This window comes from Aulonocara sp. 'chitande type north' Nkhata Bay, linkage group LG19 (assembly GCF_057382095.1).
Source record: "Aulonocara sp. 'chitande type north' Nkhata Bay isolate Kocher_YH1m ecotype deep benthic linkage group LG19, A_spYH_male_GT1.1, whole genome shotgun sequence".
Classification (NCBI taxonomy): domain Eukaryota; kingdom Metazoa; phylum Chordata; class Actinopteri; order Cichliformes; family Cichlidae; genus Aulonocara; species Aulonocara sp. 'chitande type north' Nkhata Bay.
Genome location: NC_141362.1, coordinates 21,299,028 through 21,321,782, shown reverse-complemented (window position 1 = coordinate 21,321,782; position 22,755 = coordinate 21,299,028). Strand labels below are relative to the sequence as shown.

The 22,755-nt window shown below is 38.1% G+C and overlaps 1 protein-coding gene across 1 annotated transcript in view; it reads right to left on the bottom strand.

Moving 5' to 3' along the window:
* Positions 1–22,755, bottom strand: part of stag1a (STAG1 cohesin complex component a) — a 38,536-nt gene that overhangs the window by 10,658 nt on the left and 5,123 nt on the right. Inside the window, exons 2-9 of the mRNA XM_086274694.1 lie at positions 2,598–2,792; positions 1,997–2,117; positions 1,635–1,790; positions 1,385–1,481; positions 1,222–1,298; positions 775–979; positions 279–430; positions 85–158 (exon numbers count right to left, since the gene is read on the bottom strand). Coding sequence (XP_086130820.1) covers positions 85–158; positions 279–430; positions 775–979; positions 1,222–1,298; positions 1,385–1,481; positions 1,635–1,790; positions 1,997–2,117; positions 2,598–2,626 — 911 coding nt within the window. The 5' untranslated portion in view covers positions 2,627–2,792. The remainder of the gene's footprint in view (positions 1–84; positions 159–278; positions 431–774; positions 980–1,221; positions 1,299–1,384; positions 1,482–1,634; positions 1,791–1,996; positions 2,118–2,597; positions 2,793–22,755) is intronic.

The window sequence follows — 22,755 nt, the reverse complement described above, 5'->3', positions numbered from 1 at the left end:
GTAAGAAAAACAGAATCACCAAAATACTTTCAATATTGCTCTTAAATCCTCATCACTAAGGAAGGGAACATTTAGAGTGTGTACCTGTAACGATGCACAAAGATGCCCTTGAAGATGGAGTTCATCATGTTCTCTATTTCATCTTGGTTTTCCTGGAGCTGTACAAGAAAGACTCTAAGTTAAACACTCGGATTTACAGCTAAGTAGTACCACACAACCACCTATGATAATCTGAGACACTTAAAAAGTAAATCCTGTGATATCGAACCCAAACGCACCTCCTTCCTCTTCTGTAGCAGCAGTTCCAGCTTCTCGTTGGCACGTTTGCCAGCTATCTTGTTCCTCTCAGCCTCGTACTGTCTCTGGGTGTTGTCCTGGTGAATGCTCAGGTTCAGCGCTACATTTACCAGTGCTGTCATCAGCTTCATTGCTATGGAGAGATAACAGCATTCAAAACCTTTAGACATTTCGTCCTAGGAAATACACTTTCAATCTACCTAACAAAAGTGTGCACAAGTCCAGATTAAGCTGTGCAATGTCAAGCAGCAGAAAGTTAATAAATAACTGTTAGTACAAGACACAAAACAGACCTCGACGCAGCAAATTATTAGTTGTTTTTCTGTCTTTATCACCACAACGAGCTTATTTTGATCGGTGTTAAGCAAACGTAATTATTATCTCCCACTGTAATATTACTTGTGTTATCAGCCCATGTGGAGGTATTTTTGGAACAATTACTGCTTGCAGTTCAAACAAATATCATGTTGTTGGTACCCGCCAACGTGGAGGTGTGCCTGAAGGCTCGCACTTGAGAGTCAGACAGTCCAGTGAGGAGGGAGATCACAGTGTCCATCATGTACTCGTCATAGATGATGCTATACTGACACTGGCGGATCAAAACGCTGATAAATTCGCAGAAGTTGTAACGGAACTTTTTCCACATAGGTCCTGGCATGGTGAGAGGATAATCCCCACTATCCTGTTGAAAAAAGACAAAAACAAATAACAGACAGATTACAGTTATTTTAACTTCTTGTTCTTTATTTTTTTTGCTCAACTGAAACACGATACAACAATAAACTGATTTGAGCTGTCAGTTCGATATCATCAAATTTGTCCACACGTCTTCAACAGAGTGTAATATATGTGCATAACTAAATAATAGCACGCTCACAACTATTTAAATCATGTTAATTTCTGCTTATTTTAGCAGACAATTACCTCATCAAACTCCTCGGTCATCTTACGGATGATCTCTGCATTCTGCATGTTCCTGAACATCTCAATCCTCACGGTGCCTGGTTACAACAAAAAACAGCAGATTTGGTAGTCTTGTCTATAATGCATGCACACAGGATGACAGATTTAAGTAAAACACGCCTACCTTTGCAACCTGAGCACTGGATGAAAAAATTGATCAGGTCTAGCAGCGCCAAGTCTCTGTCCTGTTTATATGACTCAATCCACTCATCCACTACTGACTGTATACAGAAAATAATAATCAAATGACAAAGACAGTGAGAAACATAAATTTACAAAGCTTCAAACAGATATAATACATTATAATATCTGATTACATACTTAAATATTTTATTTAAACTGGTGCTTATGAAATCAAACCTGTGTTCACTGACCTGCATGGCACTCTTTCCCAATTTGACCACTTCAAATAGAGTGACTGGGTCTCCCCCATCTCCGTTATGTTGAGCCACACCGTTGGCTTTCCCTCGCCCTCTGGCCACACTCATAGTCTTGTCTGTTGGCGACTTCCGTGGCTTCTTATTGGATGTCTGAAATCAGGGAAATGTCAGTTAAAGAAACCGTTGTATGTACACCCATCCCCAAACACAGACTTGCACACAATGGGAAATATAACAGCTTCTTCCTACACCACCCATCACACACTTCAAAACCACCAGACAAAATCAGAGACATGCATTGTCTGTTAACCAGATTTTTTTCCACAAGTTTCCCCTTTCTTAACAAACTCTTGTACCGGTGCTTGTTTGCCAGGTCTCCCTCTCTTCTTTTTTCCTTTCATCTCTGGATCTTCCATCTCACTTATGCTCATACTTATTCCCACAGTGTCTGTTGCCCCAGACTCATTGGATGAGTCCCTGAAAGAGCAAATCACAAATGCATTTCATTCATTAGCGTTTAATGATTGTATTCATTAGTCAAATTAAATATTCAATTCCACTGACAGGCAAACAAATGAATTGGGTGAGTTAAAAACAAACAAAAAAAACCCACTAATGCACTTGTCACTTTGAGTTTAGAACACTATAAAGGTCAATCAAAAACATGTCTTCCCAAAGATCGTTTTAAAGTAGCATCCAGTCCTACAAATATCTTTCATCAGCTACAGGAAACAAACCTTTAAGGCCAAATGTGATAAAACATGGAATCTAAAAGAAATCATTATTCACTTCCAGGCCAGGTAGCCTAAAAAAAATCTAAAACAATTACTCTTGTATTCTTTTAAATTAGCCTGATTCTGGATGAGTGGATGATGAATGGATAAAATAACCAATTAAAAAAACAAATTTAATGCTGGATTGTTGCCAAACTGACAGTTGCCCTTTATAAAAACTCACTGCAGGACAGGGAGCTCTGAGGTGATCATCCTGGTCAGTAGGGGGACTGATGACCCGTGCAATTCTTCTTATGGGTCTCTTCAGGTGTGACGGAGGTGGTACAATATGACAAAACTGGTTGGAGGGAAGGGGGGTGATCTGGAAGGTCAGAGAGGAGAGGCTCCAGGACGGACTGAAGTTAACTTTCTTCAGCTCCTGAAAAGAAAGAGAAAGAGAGATTTATTATGGTTATAGTTATAATACAGATTTGATAACCTGTTAACCAGTAACCGCTATTAATGACAGACATTCTGGTGTAGATATAGAAATACATATATGCAACATTCAGGCATTATTCAAGGGTAGCTCTCACAATACTGATGAGGTCCTAAAGTGATTGCTTCATTCAGTTATGATTCATTAAATAGAACCGGGATCTAAATGGTTTGAATATTAAATCACTGAATACTTTTATACGATGTCTAAGTGTTCATTGTCCAAAGAGAGTCAACTATAAAATGTCACTGAATCCTGAGAGAGGCTGTTCAATCACTTGCTGTGGAAAATGAGCTGTCAGTGTGGAAACGGGGAGAGGAAGACACCAACTGGTCAACTTGAGAACAACAACAGCAAAATCTCAAGTTGGGTGGAAAAGATTTGTACACAGTGCTGTTGTCAAACAATTTAACCACAACCCACTGACACTTAAAGAATGAGCATTTCATTAATTTAGTGGACATCTTCTACTGACTTAAGAAAAGCTCAGCTCAAAACTTTATAAACTCCTAAATTCTGTGAGTTATGTTAAAAACACTGCAGAAACATGATGTATTACCCTCTAGTTAAAGAAAAATGGTCTTTTGACAAAAGCTGGGGAAAGTATGATGTCAAATAAAATATGGCAGAAATTGGAAAAAAAAAAACCTCTGGGATTCAGTGAATGATGGAGATAAACAAATAATCCAAAAATGCTTTTCATTTCATTTTCATGAGCTGACAGCTAAGCTAGATCCTCATTCAGAAGGAAGGCAGCTAAGTGAATTATAACATTATTTGTTGACCTGTTCATATGCTAATGAGAGCAAAGAGCAGAGGGTGAGCAATACCACTGTCAACCTGAAGAGGCAGTATGATCCACAAAGTCCTCTGCCCAGCATCTATCTCCAGACTGCCTGACTGTGTTTAAACTGGGAAAAGTGGGTTGAGAAAAATCAACTGACACTCATTTAAGTCACAGCTCAGTTCCAATCTAGTTCAGTTAATCTACAGAGTGTTTTAGTGATCTATTTTCCTTAGAGTGTGTGTGAACGCATACATGTGTGTTTGAAAGTAGGTCTGGGCAACAGTAGGGGGCAGGCTAAGAGAGTGTGTATTTAAATACTGTCTTCCACACAGTGTTTGTACTGTGGAATAGCATGGGCAGGAGAGCCCCCTTTTTCCCCATGATGAACTACACACGCATACACACACACACTGATCTGAACAAACTGTACAATTGCAAGAAACAGACCAGCTGATTTAGATCAGCCAAATAAGGATTTTAATAACTAAATAAGGATAATGTGTAACCCTCCAAGTAGCTTAATTAGCTGCAAAATATAATACACATAGTAACACTTCAAAAGACAGCAGTGAGCAAAGCCTTTTAACAGCTGGGAATTTACATGCACATTTGCATGCACATAAGCTTTTAATTGATTCTGGCCTTCTGCGTTCCTGCTGCACAGGCGCAGAACAGCAAAACAAAAGAAGCCTAATTCTGTTCATATCATTGTGCATATAAATTACCTGAACGTTTTTTTGCACGCAAACGCTGAAAAAAATCTAGATAAGCAAATCCTGTAAAAGTAAATTTATAATTAATGTGCAAAAGTCAGATGCTGCATGCAAATACAAAAAAGGAGTACTTATAAACTTACAAAATAGTAAATGTTTCCTCTCCATAGATTTAAATAGCATAAAATGATTTAAATTAATATGTATTCGATATACTTGCATGCACATAAGCTTTCAACTGATAGAATGGAATAGTATAAAATGATCTGTATTCATGTGTACGCGCTGTAATGGGGCAGCTGTAACTCAGAAGGTAGCGCAGGTCATCTACTGAACGGAAGGTCAGCGGTTCAATCCCTGTCCAGTCTGCAAATATCCTTGGACTAGATACTAAACCCAGTTGTTCTCCCATGCAGCCAATGAATGTGTGTGAATGAGGTATGTTGTGTAAAGTACTTTAAGTGCTCTGGGAGAGTAGAAAAGCACTACATAAGGATCAATACACTTACCATGTGAATTTCTGTCTATGCGGACAGCAACAGATATGTGATTTTCAATGTTTTAACAGTTAATTGCTGAATTTTCAGAAACAGATTGCACGTAATTGCCAACTTGACCCTATTCAATTGCTGATGTCATACTAACTCCATCTTATGGCAACATTTATGACAGTGTTGGTATGTACGACAACTCAACATCAAAAAAGAACTTAAGAGTACGACTTTATCTTGTTATATACTTTGCAGGTGAAAATAAATACATGTTATATGAATACTCAGCATATCACTAAATGTTAAAAATCACATTATATTGTGAGTATTGTAAGTATTGTGATAACCTCATGTCATGGGCTGTCTGGCGATCTCCACCTATAATCTTTAGCATTAGGTATGAAGTGCTTGAAGGTTTCAAGTGGAATAATGCAAAAAATAAGCTGTGAGCAAAATAAAAACGGAACCCCACCATTTATGGGCATGTGTGAGGTGTATGACAGTAAATCTGACGGTAATTGACAGGGCACTGACCAAAGACGGCGGCGTTAATGAGTTGTTATTTAATTTAGCGCAATCATCTTGAGTGACTTTAATTTGCAGATTAATCTCAATACAACACTTCACATCATTCAGAGTGCCAGCTGAAGCTGAAAATAATCAAAACGCTGATGTGCACCGCAAAGGCTATTTTTCACTTGAGACTTGTAATCAGTGGAACTAAATATAGCTTATTATTACTAAGGGATCACAAAATGTAGCGAGGTAACAGCTCTGCAGCCACATCCAGACTGACAGAGCATAGAAGAAAGAAAGCAGGACTGCTCTTATGTAACTTCACCGCTGCCCCACCCAACAACTCTCCCCTCTAGAGTCGGAGACGCCAACCCCACCTCCACCTCAGTCCCTCTGAATTTCACAGACTGTTATGTCTCAGCTGTTAGTTCTTCTTCTTCTTTTTTTTTTCCAAACCCCAACATGCTTTTCCTTCCCTTTCATCATCAGATTATCTTCCTCCGAAGGGACAGAAGCCAACTTCATTTGAATCAATCCTCTTGTCATGTTTTTTTCTCAGTGAGCTATACAGTCAGGAAGAGGAAAAGGGTGTGTGTGTGTGTGTGTGTGTGTGTGTGTGTGTGTGTGTGTTACTGAGAGCTGGGAGCCTGCCTGACCCACTATCGACCAACAACTAAATAATCCTCAATGCACATTTGCTCCTCAATTTCTCTGCACTCTGTCTCTCACACCCGCACAAACACAGATGCACCCAAGAGTGCAGACACTTCAACAGTAGACTATGAATAATTTGCAGCGAGTCTCCTCAACTACTCTGTTTTGGAGGACGCGAAAGAAGCTGCCAACAGCATCCCGCCCTCTCTCTCTCCTGAAATCCACTTAGACAATAAATGTATAAATGTACGCAGCATGAACTGTTATGAGTATTTTTTCCATTGCAGGCTAACTACAGGGAGATAGTGGCACTGATTAGTCCCATGACGCTTGGTGTTCTGCAAACACCACTTAGCCACCACATTATAACCAGCTGCCTGATAAGGTCCTCTGTGGGGGTGTTGCAAACCATATGAAGATGTTGCCAAGGGGATTTTTTTTTTTTTTTTGAGGTGAAGCTTAAACGGATTTAAGTCATTTACTCATTAAATGATTGTCCTTGCTTGGAATAGACTTGGTAGTTACTAGCCACTTCAAATCGACCTGCAATTCTGACCCAGCCATAACAGCCATGCAAGATAACAGTGACGTCTCCTTTCAAAATGCATTACGTATGAACAGCTTTGTTTTGATCTGTTGAGCATATATTAAACAGCTTCCAAAAATGGGGAAACTAGACATTTACAAATTTTCTAGGAGACCTTAAGTATTAGTGGTAAACTGGAAGATCATGGAATGGAAAAGTGGCCAGATTTCCATTGCAGGACATCAGGACAGGTGAGAGGTGGTGCAAGGTCTACAGGACTGGACAGTACACATGACAATGAAAACCTTAAATTGTAACCCCCCAACAACTGGGAACAAATTGTTGCCAATTTTTTACTGTTCTTTTTTTGCAATAAACATAGTTCTTGTAATGAACTTTTGTAAGTATTTCCACACAATAACTTAAATATTACAATGTCTGACAATACTTTTGTTGAGGTTTTCAAAGTTGCTGCTTAGAAGTACCGAACAACCCTTACAGAGCTCCTGGACAAGGTGGTGGTCACCCTATAAGAATATGCTAGTTTAAAAACAATAAAAATTGACGTCATGGCAAACATGAACATCACGTATAATTATCGTAGAAGGAAAATAATAACAAAAACAAACAAAACAAAACTACACACATGTAACATATTCAGGATGTAAGTAAAGCCGCTAAAACCATAAAGTAAAGACTTCTACTCCAGAGACAATTATGGTCTGTTAAGTGACTTTATCCTCAGTGTGCGCGCAACACTCTGTGTGTGTGTGCAACACTCTGTGTGTGTGTGTGTGTGTGTGTGTGTGTGTGTGTGTGTGTGTGTGTGTGTGAACTTATGAGTGAGTGTGAGACAGAAAGACAACGAGCGAGCATCTGAGAACCACTTAACATGCATGACATGTTCTCTAGGAGGCAGGCCGGCGTTGCTATAGCAACTAGTGTGGGTCATAAGCCCGGCGGTGATGGCATATTTGATTGGCTGCGTGGAGACAGGAGGGACCATAGTTAAGAGGGGAGAGCAGAATAGAACGGGACCAGTTACATATCCAGTGAGTGCTCCATGAAATCTGATTTAAAGACTATTTCAGCACTCTTCCAGTGTTGGTTAAAGTTGTTCTGATATTAGCCTCTCCCTCCCTGGGACATCTACTTTGAAGTACCCTCGCACACATAAAATAAGCTTGACGTCTCCTTCCTCATGGGCAGCTTTCAGTCTCATTCATAATGCAGCAAAGACTTGGGCAAACGATTAAAAGTTTATTTTTGCACAGAGCAGACCACGCTGTAAATATGTGGATGTGGAAACCACAGCATGGCCTTACAATTCCTTATTAATAAAACTTTTAGGTTGATTTGGTGAGACTGCAATTTAAATGATTAGAAAAAATGCATGTGAAAAAAAACAATACAGCATATTTCTGACATCTAACTGGGTTTTTTGTATGATCTCGGTGCCTGAAGCCATACACCCTCTCCGAAGCACTCATGCATGTAAACGGCTCAAGTTGAGCCGTTTTCTCTGATAAGGCGCAGATAAACTGGCTTTCTACTCTGTCCAAACTGCTTGTAAGGATGTCCCTTCCACCTTACCAATATGAGATTAGCAGGATCTGTGTCCCACTGTTTCTGTAACTTACAAAAACAGACGATTTGCACAAAAAAAAGAACATAAAACACAACTACACCAAGTATAACAGATGCACAATTTAACCAGAAAACGTACAGCCCATCCAGCGAGTGATGGGCTGAAATCATATTAGTATAATTTATAGAGTAATAAATCAATTCCAGTGCCAGAGACTACTACAGCGAGGAAAACCTTGACAGAGAAGCATCAATAAAGCTTCACAAAGCAGTTTTCTCCAAACTAATGTTTTTCGAGGTCACTTTTTACCTGCCTGTTGGGAAAGATTTTTATTTTTAATTAACACTTTTACTATGACCAATGTTACATAACATCAGAAGAGTGTCTTATGAAATACCATGACAACAGAAAACTTATTATGTTCTTTGAAGAATTAACCTTTACATATTTTTCAGGTGAAATGTGGTTCAGTTCGACATCTGACAGCAGTAAAAATATCATAAATGTCATTCTTTTAGAATGAAATTCGATTACCTTTCCCCCAAATACACAAAAACGGAAAAGATTAAAACATTTTATACTGTCGTAAAAGGTGCTACAAATTTTTGTACAGTCAGCCTGTTCCAGGCTAAATTTGTATCTACTCAGACGGACTTTAAAGTTACTAGTTTGGGTCAAATCAAGAACAATCCTGAAACTGTACAGGTCATGCCTGTGTGTCTTTTTTAATGGGACCGTGTTGCTAGAGTTCAACTGACTGTGTCTCCACATCTGGCCAGGTTTCTACGGGGACAGGGACCAATTGGTCTTTGGGAATCTTTAAACAATAAAATGGTAAAACAACATAGGAGTGATCATACATGATGCACACAAGGAACAGATGGTGTTCTCACACATACTCTCTGTATTAGGGTGGCACAGTGGTGCAGGGGTTGGCAGCGTTAACTCACTGTAAGAAGTTTCCTGGTTTAAATCCTGACTGGCTGTTTTTAGGTAAACTCTGCATGTTCTCTCGATGCCCGCGAGGGTTTATGAATCCATTGTTAACACTTTGAGAGCTTAGAAAGACCAGAAAAGTGCTAAACAAATGCAAGAACTGTTAGCGCCTGCAGTGGATAACCAAATAAGCAAATAAGAATCTATTTATTCTGAGATCACTGACATTAAAACAGGATTTATAAAGAGGTTTTTGGGTGGGTGTCATAATATAATAAAGGCACTACAGCTGCCATTACACTGAGTGCGAGAAACACGTGTCCAGGACATACACGCACAGAAATTTTCCAACCACTGCTATGATTGCATAGATCACTTTTTAATGAATTGTTTTTAAGTGTGTTTTGTGTTTTCAGTGTCAATTAATGTTAGCTAATGCTAGTATTGCTCATTACAGATAATCAAAATGAGGATTTTTATATGAGGCAGAAGTGAGAGTAGTGTTTAACAGTTGTAATCATTACATAATAAACCCAGGCAGTTTGCCATTTTCACTTACAATATGTGAATCATTATGGCGGTTATGTTTTCATGTCTTGGGTCATATTATTACACATCAGTAGAAGATTTTCTCTAAAAACGAGTTTTGTGCGGCCTAAAACAAAGCCAAACAAAGCACTCTACCTGCTCTCTGAAGTGTTTTTAAGGGTTAATCATCCATGTATTAATGTTAGATGTGCTATTTATATATTCTAAATACATCTGTAGTTTAAAATTTGGTATAGACAGTTATGAGGGAACAGTTGGCCCATGCCCAAACTGGTAAAGGCCATACCGTGAAAGCATGACATATGAACAGCATGTAAGGGTTGAGAGAGAGAGAAAACTTGTCCTTCCATTTAACTGTTTTCTCCACAGCAACATAAAAGAGTGCAAGGCCAGTCTCTGTGTAGCTGGTAATGATTTGTAATAACTTGTTACAATGATCACTCAGCAGTGTGGATGTCAGCACTTTTACCACCTGCGTATAAAATTTCCACACAAATGAAATGTAAATGTTAAATAAGTTCACATAAAATAGCTAAAAGAAAAAGTGCTTCCACTTATCACACAGATAAACATCTGGTAGGAATCCTCCAGGGCTTAAAAGTAAAGGAAGCCAATGATGTGTCAGAAAATGCAGTTCCTCAAAAGGCCACTTGAGGCTTCAATGCGAGTCAACCCAGATGTTACAACAGAAATATGGCACTATTTTGCTCCATATATTAATTTGAGAAGCACTCACACTTCTCTAAATACAAAGGTTCTTTTCTGTTATGCACCAACTGTTCTATGATAATGATTTTCTCCGTTGCTCCTTTAAAGTATTTTCATAGAACCAAAAAAAAAAAAAGTTTTTCTTTACACTTTTAATTGTTTATGGGCCTTTAAAACCGTTTTTAACAGTTGGGTTCATCATTGCTTTTACCTCAACTGAGAGAGTCTAAATATTTCTCCAAAAACTTAAAGAAGCGTTACATACACCTTACTGCCACGGTGGTCCCTGCTGGGAGATTCTTCTGGCAGCTAAAACCTGCACTGTGTCTGCTATAATTGGCCATTATCTCCAGAGACATAATGTGACAAGTTTCCAACACTCTAGGCTACAATGAGACTTAAAAAGCAAGACTGGATTCCTACTACTAACATCAGGATGAAAGAAATAAAGGCTGGCTTGTCAGGCACTGCTCACTGCTCGTGAGCTGTGAGCAGTGCCTGAATATATAATATAACCAATATAATATAGCCAATATAACCAATCCAGCCTTGCATGCTATTTCTGTCTCTATGCTCAAAAATAAATAAATAAATAAATATATATATGTTCATGAGACTAGTCCACAAATGAATGTCCTGGAGGATTCACATACTGCTTTAATGTGGCATGGAGAACAACTTGTTGAGTGAGCGGCCGAGGTCAATATTACAATTTCTGAGATATTTCAGGGATTGAGGTGCAGGTTATTAACACATCTCGCATCTCGCTGGGCCCACTGATGAGAGAAATATGTCAATTTCACAAATAGGATTAGCATCACTAGCAAACAAAGAAAGAACAGGTAATTTGTAGAATAGAACAGAATTTAAGTTAATTCAGTGATTAGAACAGAAAGCGATTCAAGGTATTTTGCAAGTCAATGGGGTTTAAATCTCACCTTAATTAAGATAAAACCTATAATACCCCCCCCCCCCCCTTTTTTTTTTTTAAATCTTGGTTCTGTCACTTTAAATATACAGCTGGAAGAAACAAAACAAAGTAAGTGGCTTGTCAAAGTACGAAGACATCCACAGGATTGCAGCAATGGAAAAAGTACTGTTACAGTTTATATTTTGGAGATGAGGTGAATGTTTGAATGAAGATTAGGCTGAAATTACTTTAAGGCACTGGAGCTCAACAAAATGCATTTTAAAATGGTTGTTGAGCTGACTGATTGCAATCACAATGTTTACGTTTTATGTTGACATGTGTTCACAGATTAAGCCCGGGCCATTAAATGATGTCAAACAACAATTTGAAAGGTACAGAGTATGAAGTTAAGAGTTCCTCTCTGGTTACTTCCCAGCTCATGCCATTTGAATCAGTTCATAATGGCTTAATTTCTCCTGACATAATCGGTATTCCTCGTGCTTCCAAAACTACACCTGGCTGACCAACAAGTAGAAAGCTCTGCAAAAGCTTAGACATTTCTTATAACCTGTTTGTCCTTACTGATTAAAAAAATCCATTCATACTTGTACTTTCAAAAATGTACTTTCATGTACTTTTCAGTCATCTTTTAACATTTCAACTGCTATACTATTTATGAGTTAAATGTAAAACAGTTAATATGAACTATTATCAGGGCACCAGAACCTGAGTAAAATGCCTCTGCTATGGCTGTAAGAGAGCAGCGAAGGCAAGAGCATTAAAACAGAATCTTTGTGTCATTAAGCAATTTCATCCACTAATATTAGAAACAATGATATATATATATATATATATAATTCCAGCTCCATGAAATAAAAAAGCCGGACAAATGATGACCACAGACACTTCTAGATCAATTTTTAGACTCTCTTATGATGACAAGAGTGGACCAAGCCAATTAAAAAGACTTTTATTACCTCCGTTTTTGACCGTGGCCTTCAACGAATCAAACTCACATCTACTTCTAAACAAACAAAAGTAAAAAGGTGCATTTAACATCACTTTAATAAACAATTTAGGCGTATTTTAAGCCATAATTTCTATTAAAATAGAAACTGCTCTTCTTGAATCAATAAATGCTGTATACAAGACAAAGCCAAGACAAGACTGTCAACTATCTTGTTTAAGCCTTACAGTAGAAAATCCAGCTGAAGGAAGCAGGAGAGGAGTTTTTCTCTGTTTATATTACAGCCAAATGCTCAGCGAACACACTACTATGCAACAGGCTGACAAACAGCTTAACTTGGTTTCTTCAGTATACTATAGCAACTGATCTTCTGAGCAACCGTTACACAGAGCTCGGATTGAAATGGATTTGCTTTTACACTTCTTTCTGTTACTATGTTCAAAACTGGTCTGTACAATAATGTGGGGCATGCTGCCTTATTAAAACTGAATGGACTGTTATGTATATGCAAATTGTCAACGACTGCAAAGCACTGATCTCTACATGGCTTTCGGAATAGAGTAATTTTCTGCTCAACGACCGTTTAGCAGTTTAATTATTTTGTAAAAAAAAAAAAAAAGGATTCAATTTGGGCAAGAATGTGGCCTATAAATTCACCTCAGCGGTGATCTCTAACTGTAAACCATCATCAGTGTCTCCTCTCTGCGTGAATGTGGTCTCTACAATATACATTTGACACCACTTTTTATGACAGCAGACGCTATAAAGAGAAAGTGGCACAGTGAGGTATCTCTGCTCTTTAGTCATACGTGATTTATCCCTGAAGAGTCCTACAGCAGTGTCAAGGGTGAATGCTGGCTGCTCAAGGATATTGGTCTACTTTAGTCAGGCAGGGTTTAAATGGATTCAATTAACTTCAATCTTGGTGGACCTAGTGGCCTGAGGGATCATCCAATGATGGGAAAATGAGAGGGTCAATCCCCCAGACGGCACACCAAAGTAACACAAGCGTCCTAACATACTGAGAAATGTGATTCACAAGCTTGGCTGTATGTGTGTACACTTTTGCTAAATTAAGCAAAATGTGCATACAGCACTACGAACTGATGAAATGCTGATTTTACCAAAGGGCTATAACAAATTCCTGATGTCTGTTGAGCTGATTAAGCTGTTGCCTACAAGCACCTGAAAATATACAAGGTAGACAAATTGCCTAGATGATCTGGGACGGTGTCATAAAGCACTGCAAACATCTACAGTATGCACGTGTCAAGTATACTGCAGCAGGTGAATGTAAGACAAATAGCCTGCATCAAGTCAGACAGCTTCATTCTAAGTTGGAGAAGAGAATGAGGAAGTGCCCGTTTTCTCACAGCTGTCAGTTGCTTAATCTTGTTATTATCTTCTTATTTTTTGCTCTTTCTGATCTTTCATTCTTCTGCATCAAGTAAGACATTATCATGGAGCTGAAGTCTTTATTTTTAATCAGAAACACTAAGCAAAAACCATAATGGAAAATTTCATAAATCCTAGAGGAGAGATGACATGTGGGTAAATGAAAAACCCATTAAAATAACATTAGCGCAGATCTAGCTCACTTTGCTTCAAAGTCCACTGGACTTCGCTGAGGATACGTATATAATCATTCCAAAAACAAGCATTTTTTGAAGTGCAGATTCACTGTACAAGTAGCTGCAGTGACGAAAATCATTAATTGGCTAAGGTCATAAGACTAATGCATGCAACGATCAGTGAGAAGCTTTGAGACACAGCCCAAATGTAATTAAGAGAGAAGCACTTACAGGAACGACTTGCGTCATCTGTGAATGGCAACAAGCGGTTGTAACTGACGTACTGTATGATGGATAATTAAACAGAACGTCATATTGCCTGCAATTACAAACCACTGGAGGAAATCTGGTAAATACGAGGTGTTTTCTGTTGTACAAAACATTTTGGCGAGTGGCCAACACCCAGTCAACAGTTCAACTCTGAATAAGCTCCTCAGTTTTAAGACTTTGCAGCTGCAGGGCCAGTGAGCCCATGCAACATTATGATTAGGAAAACATGTCAGCTTTAAATATTTTAGTTAGCCCAGACCTCTTCTACTTGTCAGACCCAGCAATAGTTATTTTTTGTTACTGAAAATGCTTCAGTGAGCATCAGATAGAGGAGTCCTTCTATACCCTGGTACCTCATCGCAATAGAGCAGCTCACTGTTCATTTCTGCAAACATCCGTTACAAAGTTGGGGTTTGGGTTTGCTCAAATACTTTTGGGAAATTATAAACATCTTTTATTTCTCTTGGTATTTTCTAAATTTATGATATTATCAGATTTCAAATGAGATCTTTTTTGTGTGAGGTGCAAGTTTCTGTGATAAATACAGACCTTAAAGCCATCATCGCCTTGTAATAAGTAAAGCTAAGTCTTAATTTAATCCAGTCTGCCAGCTTCTCACACTTAAGGTGTGAAATACAAGATGAAGTCAAGAAACAATTATGACAGAAGAAGGAGAAAGCAGATTAATACTTTATTAGCAACAGAAAGACGTGCTACTCTGCAGCAACTGTTATGTTAATAATAAAACATGAGATGAAAAATATAAAGAGAGCCAGGTTTATGTATTTTTATTGTGATTAAAAGTAGCAGTTACCACCACTAAAAATAGAACTGTGGAAGCACTGAAGTAACTGTGGCTACTTTACAACAGCTATTACTTTTCGTTTATTTCCCTTGGTATTTTCTAAATTAATCTGGCCTCAAACAGGAACCAAAAGCAGAAAACATCTATCTGTGTGAGGTGCAAAGAGAAACAAAGTTCATCTTTTAAAAAGTAATGCTGCGCCTTGATTTAATATGCCAATTTGCTGGCTTTCTACAATTTAAATTACTACCTTGCACGGCATTCAAGACAACACCAGAGCGAAAGTCGAGAAACAATTATGATAGATGGAAAATAAAACAGAGAGCCACTCTTCTGGAAGTACGCTGGCAGACCAGACACAACTATGCTTGTAAAAGAAAAACAAGGAAGATAAACAAAGGATGACAACAGCAGGCAGTAACCTGCATGATCCGTACGTGCCGTACCCAATAACCAACAACAAATGTGTAGTTTCAGCAAAGCAAAAGCCGACACCATGTACAACGCGTACAAGCAACACTTTTAATTCATGTGAGCTGGCACCTAAACAGTGTGTCCTCACTAACACTCAACAGTATGCTATGAGTTTGCATTTTGAAATCAATAAATGACACCAATTTATGACTTCTCTGAGTTTAGGTACAAACAGTTAAAAACACATTTTTGTCATATTTCTGACAACATGTGTTTTCTTATTTTCATGACAGATGGTCAAATAAATTTGACAAGCACAGCACATCCTAATTTTAAAAACATTAGGCTGATGTTTGAGCCATTACTATTATCAAACAATTGTTAACAGAGGTGGGTGTGCTTGAGGTAAAACTAGTAGATTAATCAAATTTAATGAAATTTTAACCAATTTTGTAGCATTTTTGTTTTGTCCCATATGACTATACTGTTCCACAGTGTCACCAGAGGATTGGTAATCATATCTGTTATACTGTAGGACAGGTAGTGTACATTGGATTTAGAAAACTATCTTCTTTTTTTTTTTTTTTTTAACAAATACAGCTACCTTGAGATTCTTTTGATTTACAGTGATGAATAGAAGTGTGTTTCTCACCTACTGATTTTTCTCTGCTTTTGTTCTCTCAAGGATTGTGGGAATAAGGCCCAGCATATAATCACAGTGTCAAAGAAGTAAACAAAAAGTGATTTTTTTTTATTGCTCTCAGCTACAATAAAGACAAAAGCAGCAGCTCCCAAGCCTTTAAAACTTCTCCAGTGATGGCCAAACAGCCCCGGACTTTTAAGCTTAAACCAAAATTGGTCCCCGTGGGCCACGTCTACAAGCTGAAACGCCAGGACAATAACTGCACTTTATCATGCTGCCAGGCTCCATACATACTGAGAGCAAGGAGCCATGGCCTTATAATGCGGAACAGCCTTGAGGCCAACTGTGGCTGTCTGGTTTAACCAGATTATGATTATGTCACACGGGAGATTACCAGACATTATCCAACATAGAAAGTCATGGTCATGTTCCTGCACACACACAGAGACACAGTCACCAAGCACACACATGCACAGCCATCTGTTATTGCCACAAACTACTGTATGCTCGTTTTCTGCAGCACACAAAGATTAAACCTAGCAAAGAGGAGGGGAGGGGAAGGATGCTGTGTGAACAGCACTCGCTGATAAGATCTCTGCTGAAAAATAGATTTTCTTTCCCAATCTCCTGAGAACTACCTCTGTGAATAAAGGATAAACCGATCATAAGAAAAGAAAAAAAAAGAGGGGGGAGGGTGCATGGCAGTGGAACAGCTTAAGAGAGACAGATGAAGCAGAGAAGAGGCAATAAATGTTTCTCCCTCTGTGCGTGCAATGGCTGCCTGCTCGGTTGTAGCGGACGCAAAATGGAGCCACGAAACTGAGGACAGAGGGTGGGGGAGATCAGGGGGCAAACAGGAGGAGGGGGTAAGGTGGGAAAAAAAGGAGACAGTGTGACAGCAGTGCTGAGGGGGGAGAGGGAGGGGAGCACAGTGTCTAATTTGTTCTTCTCTCATCTGTCTGGGCACCCTCTCTCACCTTGGCCCAGATTTACAGTCTATACTTCATATTCTGATGGAGTGGGAAAGAAAAGCAGGACAGGCGCAGGACACACACACATGCACACACACACAACCTATGGAAGCTATTAGTTCTGATAACTATTATTACTTCCTAATCATCCTAGTGGCATGTTGAACACTTCACAGGAGTGAGAAGCTTGCTAATCTAAGCAGGCAGGTGTGTCAAAGCAAATAAAAAAATAAGAAGAAGAAAAAGAAAAAGAAAAAAAAAAAAGGAAGAAAAAAAATGCTGTAATGTTGCAATAACGTGCAGGCAGCTGAGGAGAAAATGACTGCCCAGATACAGACTGCAGCTAAGTGATTCAGAAGAAGAGGCTAGCGAGCTTTGACTGAAGCAGATGGCCGATTTAAAAGAGAGCTTCAAGGAGGTAGAGTATGTAAATCTCAGCCAGGTGTCTGACACAAATGTCAAGACATAGACATTTAAAACAAAAACACAAAGAAAAGAGCAGCTAGCTGGATTCGTACTCAGTGGTATATTCAATAATGTTTTTAGACTAGCTGAGAAAAGAACAGAAGCTTTCTCTCTACTAGCGGTGGAGTGTTTTAGAAAACACATAATAAAGAGATCATTACTTTATATCTGTGCTGCCACCAAGTCCATTAGGCAGCAAGTCAAACTGCAGACACGCGTTACTGACAACATTTGGACAATAGCTCGTTTATATGACTGCTAAGAGCAGAACTAATGATTTTTCATTTTGTGCCATTGGTATTTGTGGCAATCATCGACAAACTATTTAAAGAAACAGTGTGCAGGCTTTCAGTTGATGTTTTTTCAGTGGTTTTGAAAACGATTAAGTAGATAATAATGCATTCAGAGAGCCCTTGGATTTAGAGCTGAAAAGCTTTAAAGTCTCTCTCTCTCTCATTCATATATATATACCCGGTATATATATATATATATATGATATTTTCCTGTTCTTTATCTAATGACCACAATTATAGTAGATATAGTGATTTGTGAATGAATTTATAAAATAACTGTGTCAATAACTGTATGAACATTTATTAAAAGCATTTGCTAGTTGTGTTCTCGCTTCAGGAAAAGCTGCATTTCTCCTCAGGACACTGCTCTTCCCATACAACGTATTGCTGTTAGTAGTGGTTGGCAGCTCTGATTGGGCTCTGAGCACAAAGCCAAGTAAGGGAGACCGCCCAGTAAATCCTGTTCAAGAAGCCCAGGATGAAAATCAAAGTGTACTGAAAAACACATGCTGGTAAATCAGAACTAGAGCTCAGGGTTGTGAACCTCTGGATAAATCACATTCTGCAATATTTTTGAAAGGTTACATGCTTAAACAAGCAAAGCTGGCAAATACTGTCCTCAAATGTGAAGATTTGCTGTTCAGAACTTAAAACAGCCACGTTTTCTTATCTGTGGTTTTTAAATAAGGATAGATTAAGAATTCAAACACCACCAAGTTACCAACAAAGAAATGAATAACTCAGAAATATACTGTCATTGTATTTACATGCAAAGATTAAAAACTAGATTTTATACTCAAAAATCTTTGTTATTGTTGTTTTTTTGGGCTCACTGACATTGAGTTTTGAGCTAAACACTGACCATACCTGGACATTTTGGCTGATACAAAGTAATCCAAGCATGTCCAAGTACAAATTTGAAAAGTTTAAGGAAACAGTTCATGAAATGTTTGTCTGAGCCTGAACTGGATGGTTTGGTTTGTATGTGGACAGCACTGGGAAGACAATGTGCAGGGAAATTTATAAAAAAAAAAAAAAAAAAGAGGTTTACAGGTAAATAATCTGTAAATAATCAGCTAGATTGGGCAGGGCAGCTCCTAATCCAGAGCACACAGAGCAGATGGGAATCCAATATTATGAGTGCAGAGTTAAGAACAAAACCAAACAAACGTCTATTAGTAGATCTTCTGTCACATCTCGATTCTTTATAGGCCTCAGTTGAGTTTAAAGCAGGGATGAATCCATAACTTTTTTACTTTTAAGTTCTAAAATACTTTTCATGGTTTTAAAACTAGTTTTAGCTTCCAACCCTGCAGGAAAGCTCCCTCTATTAGTTCACGTTGCTGCAATTCTTGTCTTGTAGTGACCATTTAATTTCCCCCTCTACAGTCAGAGAATTGACTTGGCACAAGCCAGGGAATCAATATTAAGTAAGACTGTGTACAAATAGCACTGACCGCTGAGACAAACACTTCCGCAGCTGATACTGAGGAGGTGGTGTTTGCTCTCGCTTGAAGCTGGTTGTTAACCTCGGTCGTATAAATGACACCTTAAGGATTTGCAGGTCTGGTCTGGTGTCAAATTTAGATCGGACTGCTCTGAATGTAAATAACAAATCAAATACCCCCCCCGGGCCGAGGCGGGAATTTACTCATGTCCCGGACAGCAAGGAAGCAAAACAGAGGTTAGACTAAATGCCTCAAAACGAGTCAATAATGCATCATAACCTCTCTTTTCATTTTATGGACTACAGTCCTGGAGGAGCCGCAGATACATTTCACACCTCTCAATCAATGTTTATGCACATCCAGGACTTTCTCTTTATTATACTGCTGGCTATTGCTTTAAAAGAAATCTTTCACACAGGGATTAGGGAACTGAGAAACGCAGACTATTCGGTGCAGCAAGCTTTTCTTCTTTTTTATTTTTGTTTTTTATGCCCTGAGCTGTGGAAACAGCTGCCTGGGGGATACGAACATAGCTTAACCTGGTGATGTTTTTTAAGATAAAATTGGAAGCTAATTTTTAAAAAGTTGATTTATTTATTATTCATACATGCATCATTTATTTTTACAGCCTAATTATCACTAGCCAGTCACTTATAAAGCAATTTGATTACCAGCAACTTGTGTGAAAACAATCTATGCCTCTTTTGAAGAAAAAGAAGCACAAAATAAATGTTCTTAAAAAATATATTCCAATTATATGCAGCTTGTTACAAATATATTAACCTAGAATTTACTATGAACTGTGATGTTTTCTATATCGTTTTTCTCCATTACATAACAGTGTTGCCCTACTTTTTTAGTAGACCAGCAAACATACGCTTGTTTGTGCATCGGTAGGTCACGCAAATGTTTACAACTTTTCTTTATTACATATTATTAGTTATTTATTATAATTTTGGGGAATTTACTCATAAGATAGCCACCATATAGAAATCACTGCTTGCACTACTTTTTAATGCCACCTTGAACTCTCTGCTGCATTCAGAGAGAGAAGAAGTGCTGTGGGCAGGCATTTCTTCAAGCTGGCTGTCAGAGGCTTGGTTTTTAATAAGGTGTTCCAGTCCACAAAGCTCGACTTTACATTGCTGATGTAAAATGAACTGCTGTCAGTTTCAGCAGAGCAAGAAATCCAATCAGACAGGAACAAAATCGTCTGCCCTAACAGCAGAAGACAGATGACGCACGCCAAAACATCTACTTAAACAATGTGTAATTCTAGGTGATAGAGTGGGAAATTAGATGATGTTTTAAACTGATTTCCTCTTTACTCCTCCTGCAAAATATGGCCCGTATTGAAAATGTCATCTAGCTGTTTAATGTTTATGAACTTTTAATATTTAACAGCCCCCACAGAAATAATCTCAAACTATTACTGCAGATGTGCAAAAGGTGACAAAAACACCCCCACTTTGTTGCTGGATATTTTTTTTAAATGATGGAAATAAAACAATGTTTCACCTGTTATGCCTCCAGCAAGAGGAAACTTCGGGGGCACATTGTTATGCTGTTGTTGTCTCATGTTTCTATGGATTTTCACATCACTGATAGAGCTTGACTGAAAAATAAGGAAGCAAGCAATCATGCAGTTGATATTTGTGATCTACTACAATCTTCTATGTATCAAAAGTAAAAGGTTATTCATATTTTACAGTTTATTTACCAATTTAAATTTTATTAAATCCATTAGGTAAGTAGAAGTAGCAAGCATAATTACACTTTAATGCAAAAATACACTTAAGAGTGAAGGGCAGAAACTGAAAAACAAAAAGGCTACAACTGTAACAAGCTATGTGAACACAGGTTAAATGAATAAGGTTGGGGAGACCAAGCACAAAAGTCTGGAAGGAAACAGAATGGAAAATCTGAGGTGATTTAAAATGTCAAATTAAAACAGGAAATACAAAGAACAACCAACGTCCGGCACTGTAAAACCTTTATCGACAATAGACCAAGTGTCATAGAATACAAATATATTTGAGTCACCTGCAAAAGATACAGATGAGTATTAAAATGTGACCTATTTGAGAAAATAATACATTCCACTATTCACTAAGAGTGGAAAATTGAGTCTATCAGAAGCCTTAGCCCTGTTAGAACATTAGCAGAGTCACAGCTGCTAACAGCTGAATAGCTTATTCATAAAAAATTTAAAAAAATAAAAAATCAGAAAAACTGACTTGAAGCTCAAAAAACAGCCGTCAAGTCGCAGGCAGGTAGTGCCAGTAAAATGGAAACTATTACTCAGCCTGTCGTTCCATCACTTAAGCTGTGACATCGATGACGGTAAAACACAGCTGAAAAACCTTTGATGTAGAAACACTGTCAGGGTAACTATAATAGTCCCATATCAGGGAGTCAAAATAGCCTAAATATATGTTATATATGTTGAAACACTGCAAAGAAAACCTTTCAGATCCAGGATGGAATACAATTTTTCTTCCTGAAAAGAAAAATTAAGATCTTGACTCTTGGAAATAAATGGTTTATACTATTTTCTGTGCTCTTGACTCTTGACAGCCAGTGCCAGCCAAACAGCTGAGCTGTGTCAGCAAACACGCTTGCATGTCAGGAGGTAAAATCAGCTTGTTCGGGCTAGCAAGCACTGAGCCACTATATAGTAATACCAGTGAGAGATCACAACCCTCCAAAAACACACACAAACACTCTCTCTCACGCATACACAGAGCAAAGCACATCTCCTCTCATTAGTGCTCACCCTGACAACCGAGGAGCTTTTAACAGATAGATTCTGAATACAGATTTTGCTGCCTTATGGTAAAGACCTCATGAGTTGACATCATCTCATTAAACCCATCATTATGTCAAGATTGCATTACTATATTATTTATAAAACATGCCATTTTCCTTTTCAAACAGTCTAGCAATGATACTCAGCCTAGTATTCCTTTGTACGCACTATATCAGGGAATAGATAATACTGAAAAATACTGGGTTAATATACATATACATCGACTGGTATTGTAACATCTTGGTTTAATGTGAGCTAGGATAGTTAAAAATCAAACAAACAAAAGCAACAGTTCTTCAAAAAAAATCTCTTGTTTCTTGTTGATAGTGCAAACACATACTTTACATATTTCTGTGCTTTGACTTGTAATTTTTTTTTCCAGATTTCCTCACTTGTAGTGTGGGCTTTGATATCTCTACAGCTCCCTGAATATTGAAACGACTAATGGCCTTCTATATCTTTATTTAAAATGCCATCAGCATGCCCAAGCACACACTTCTATGTTAATAAAGCTTACTCCTAGCCAGCAGCTCAATTCTTTGTTATTTCATTCAAGAAGAAAACACTATGCAATGCAAGACCCTTTCAAAACATTTTTCCTTGTGCATGTGTAATGGGTAATCAAACCGGCAATCGATGCAGTGCCATTCCATGTCCATGTATATTGCATTACATAACCCATAACAAAAGATGTACAGTTGTTCTTTATGATCATGCTCTAGCCTATTTAGACTCCTCACTGTTACTTCCAGACTCCAGTAAGTAATTTTATAACAAAAAACAAAACCCACTGTGCCATTTGACATATTAAGTCCAGTTGGTATATTCAAATATTAACATGATTTCACTTTGTTTACTTATCTATCTTA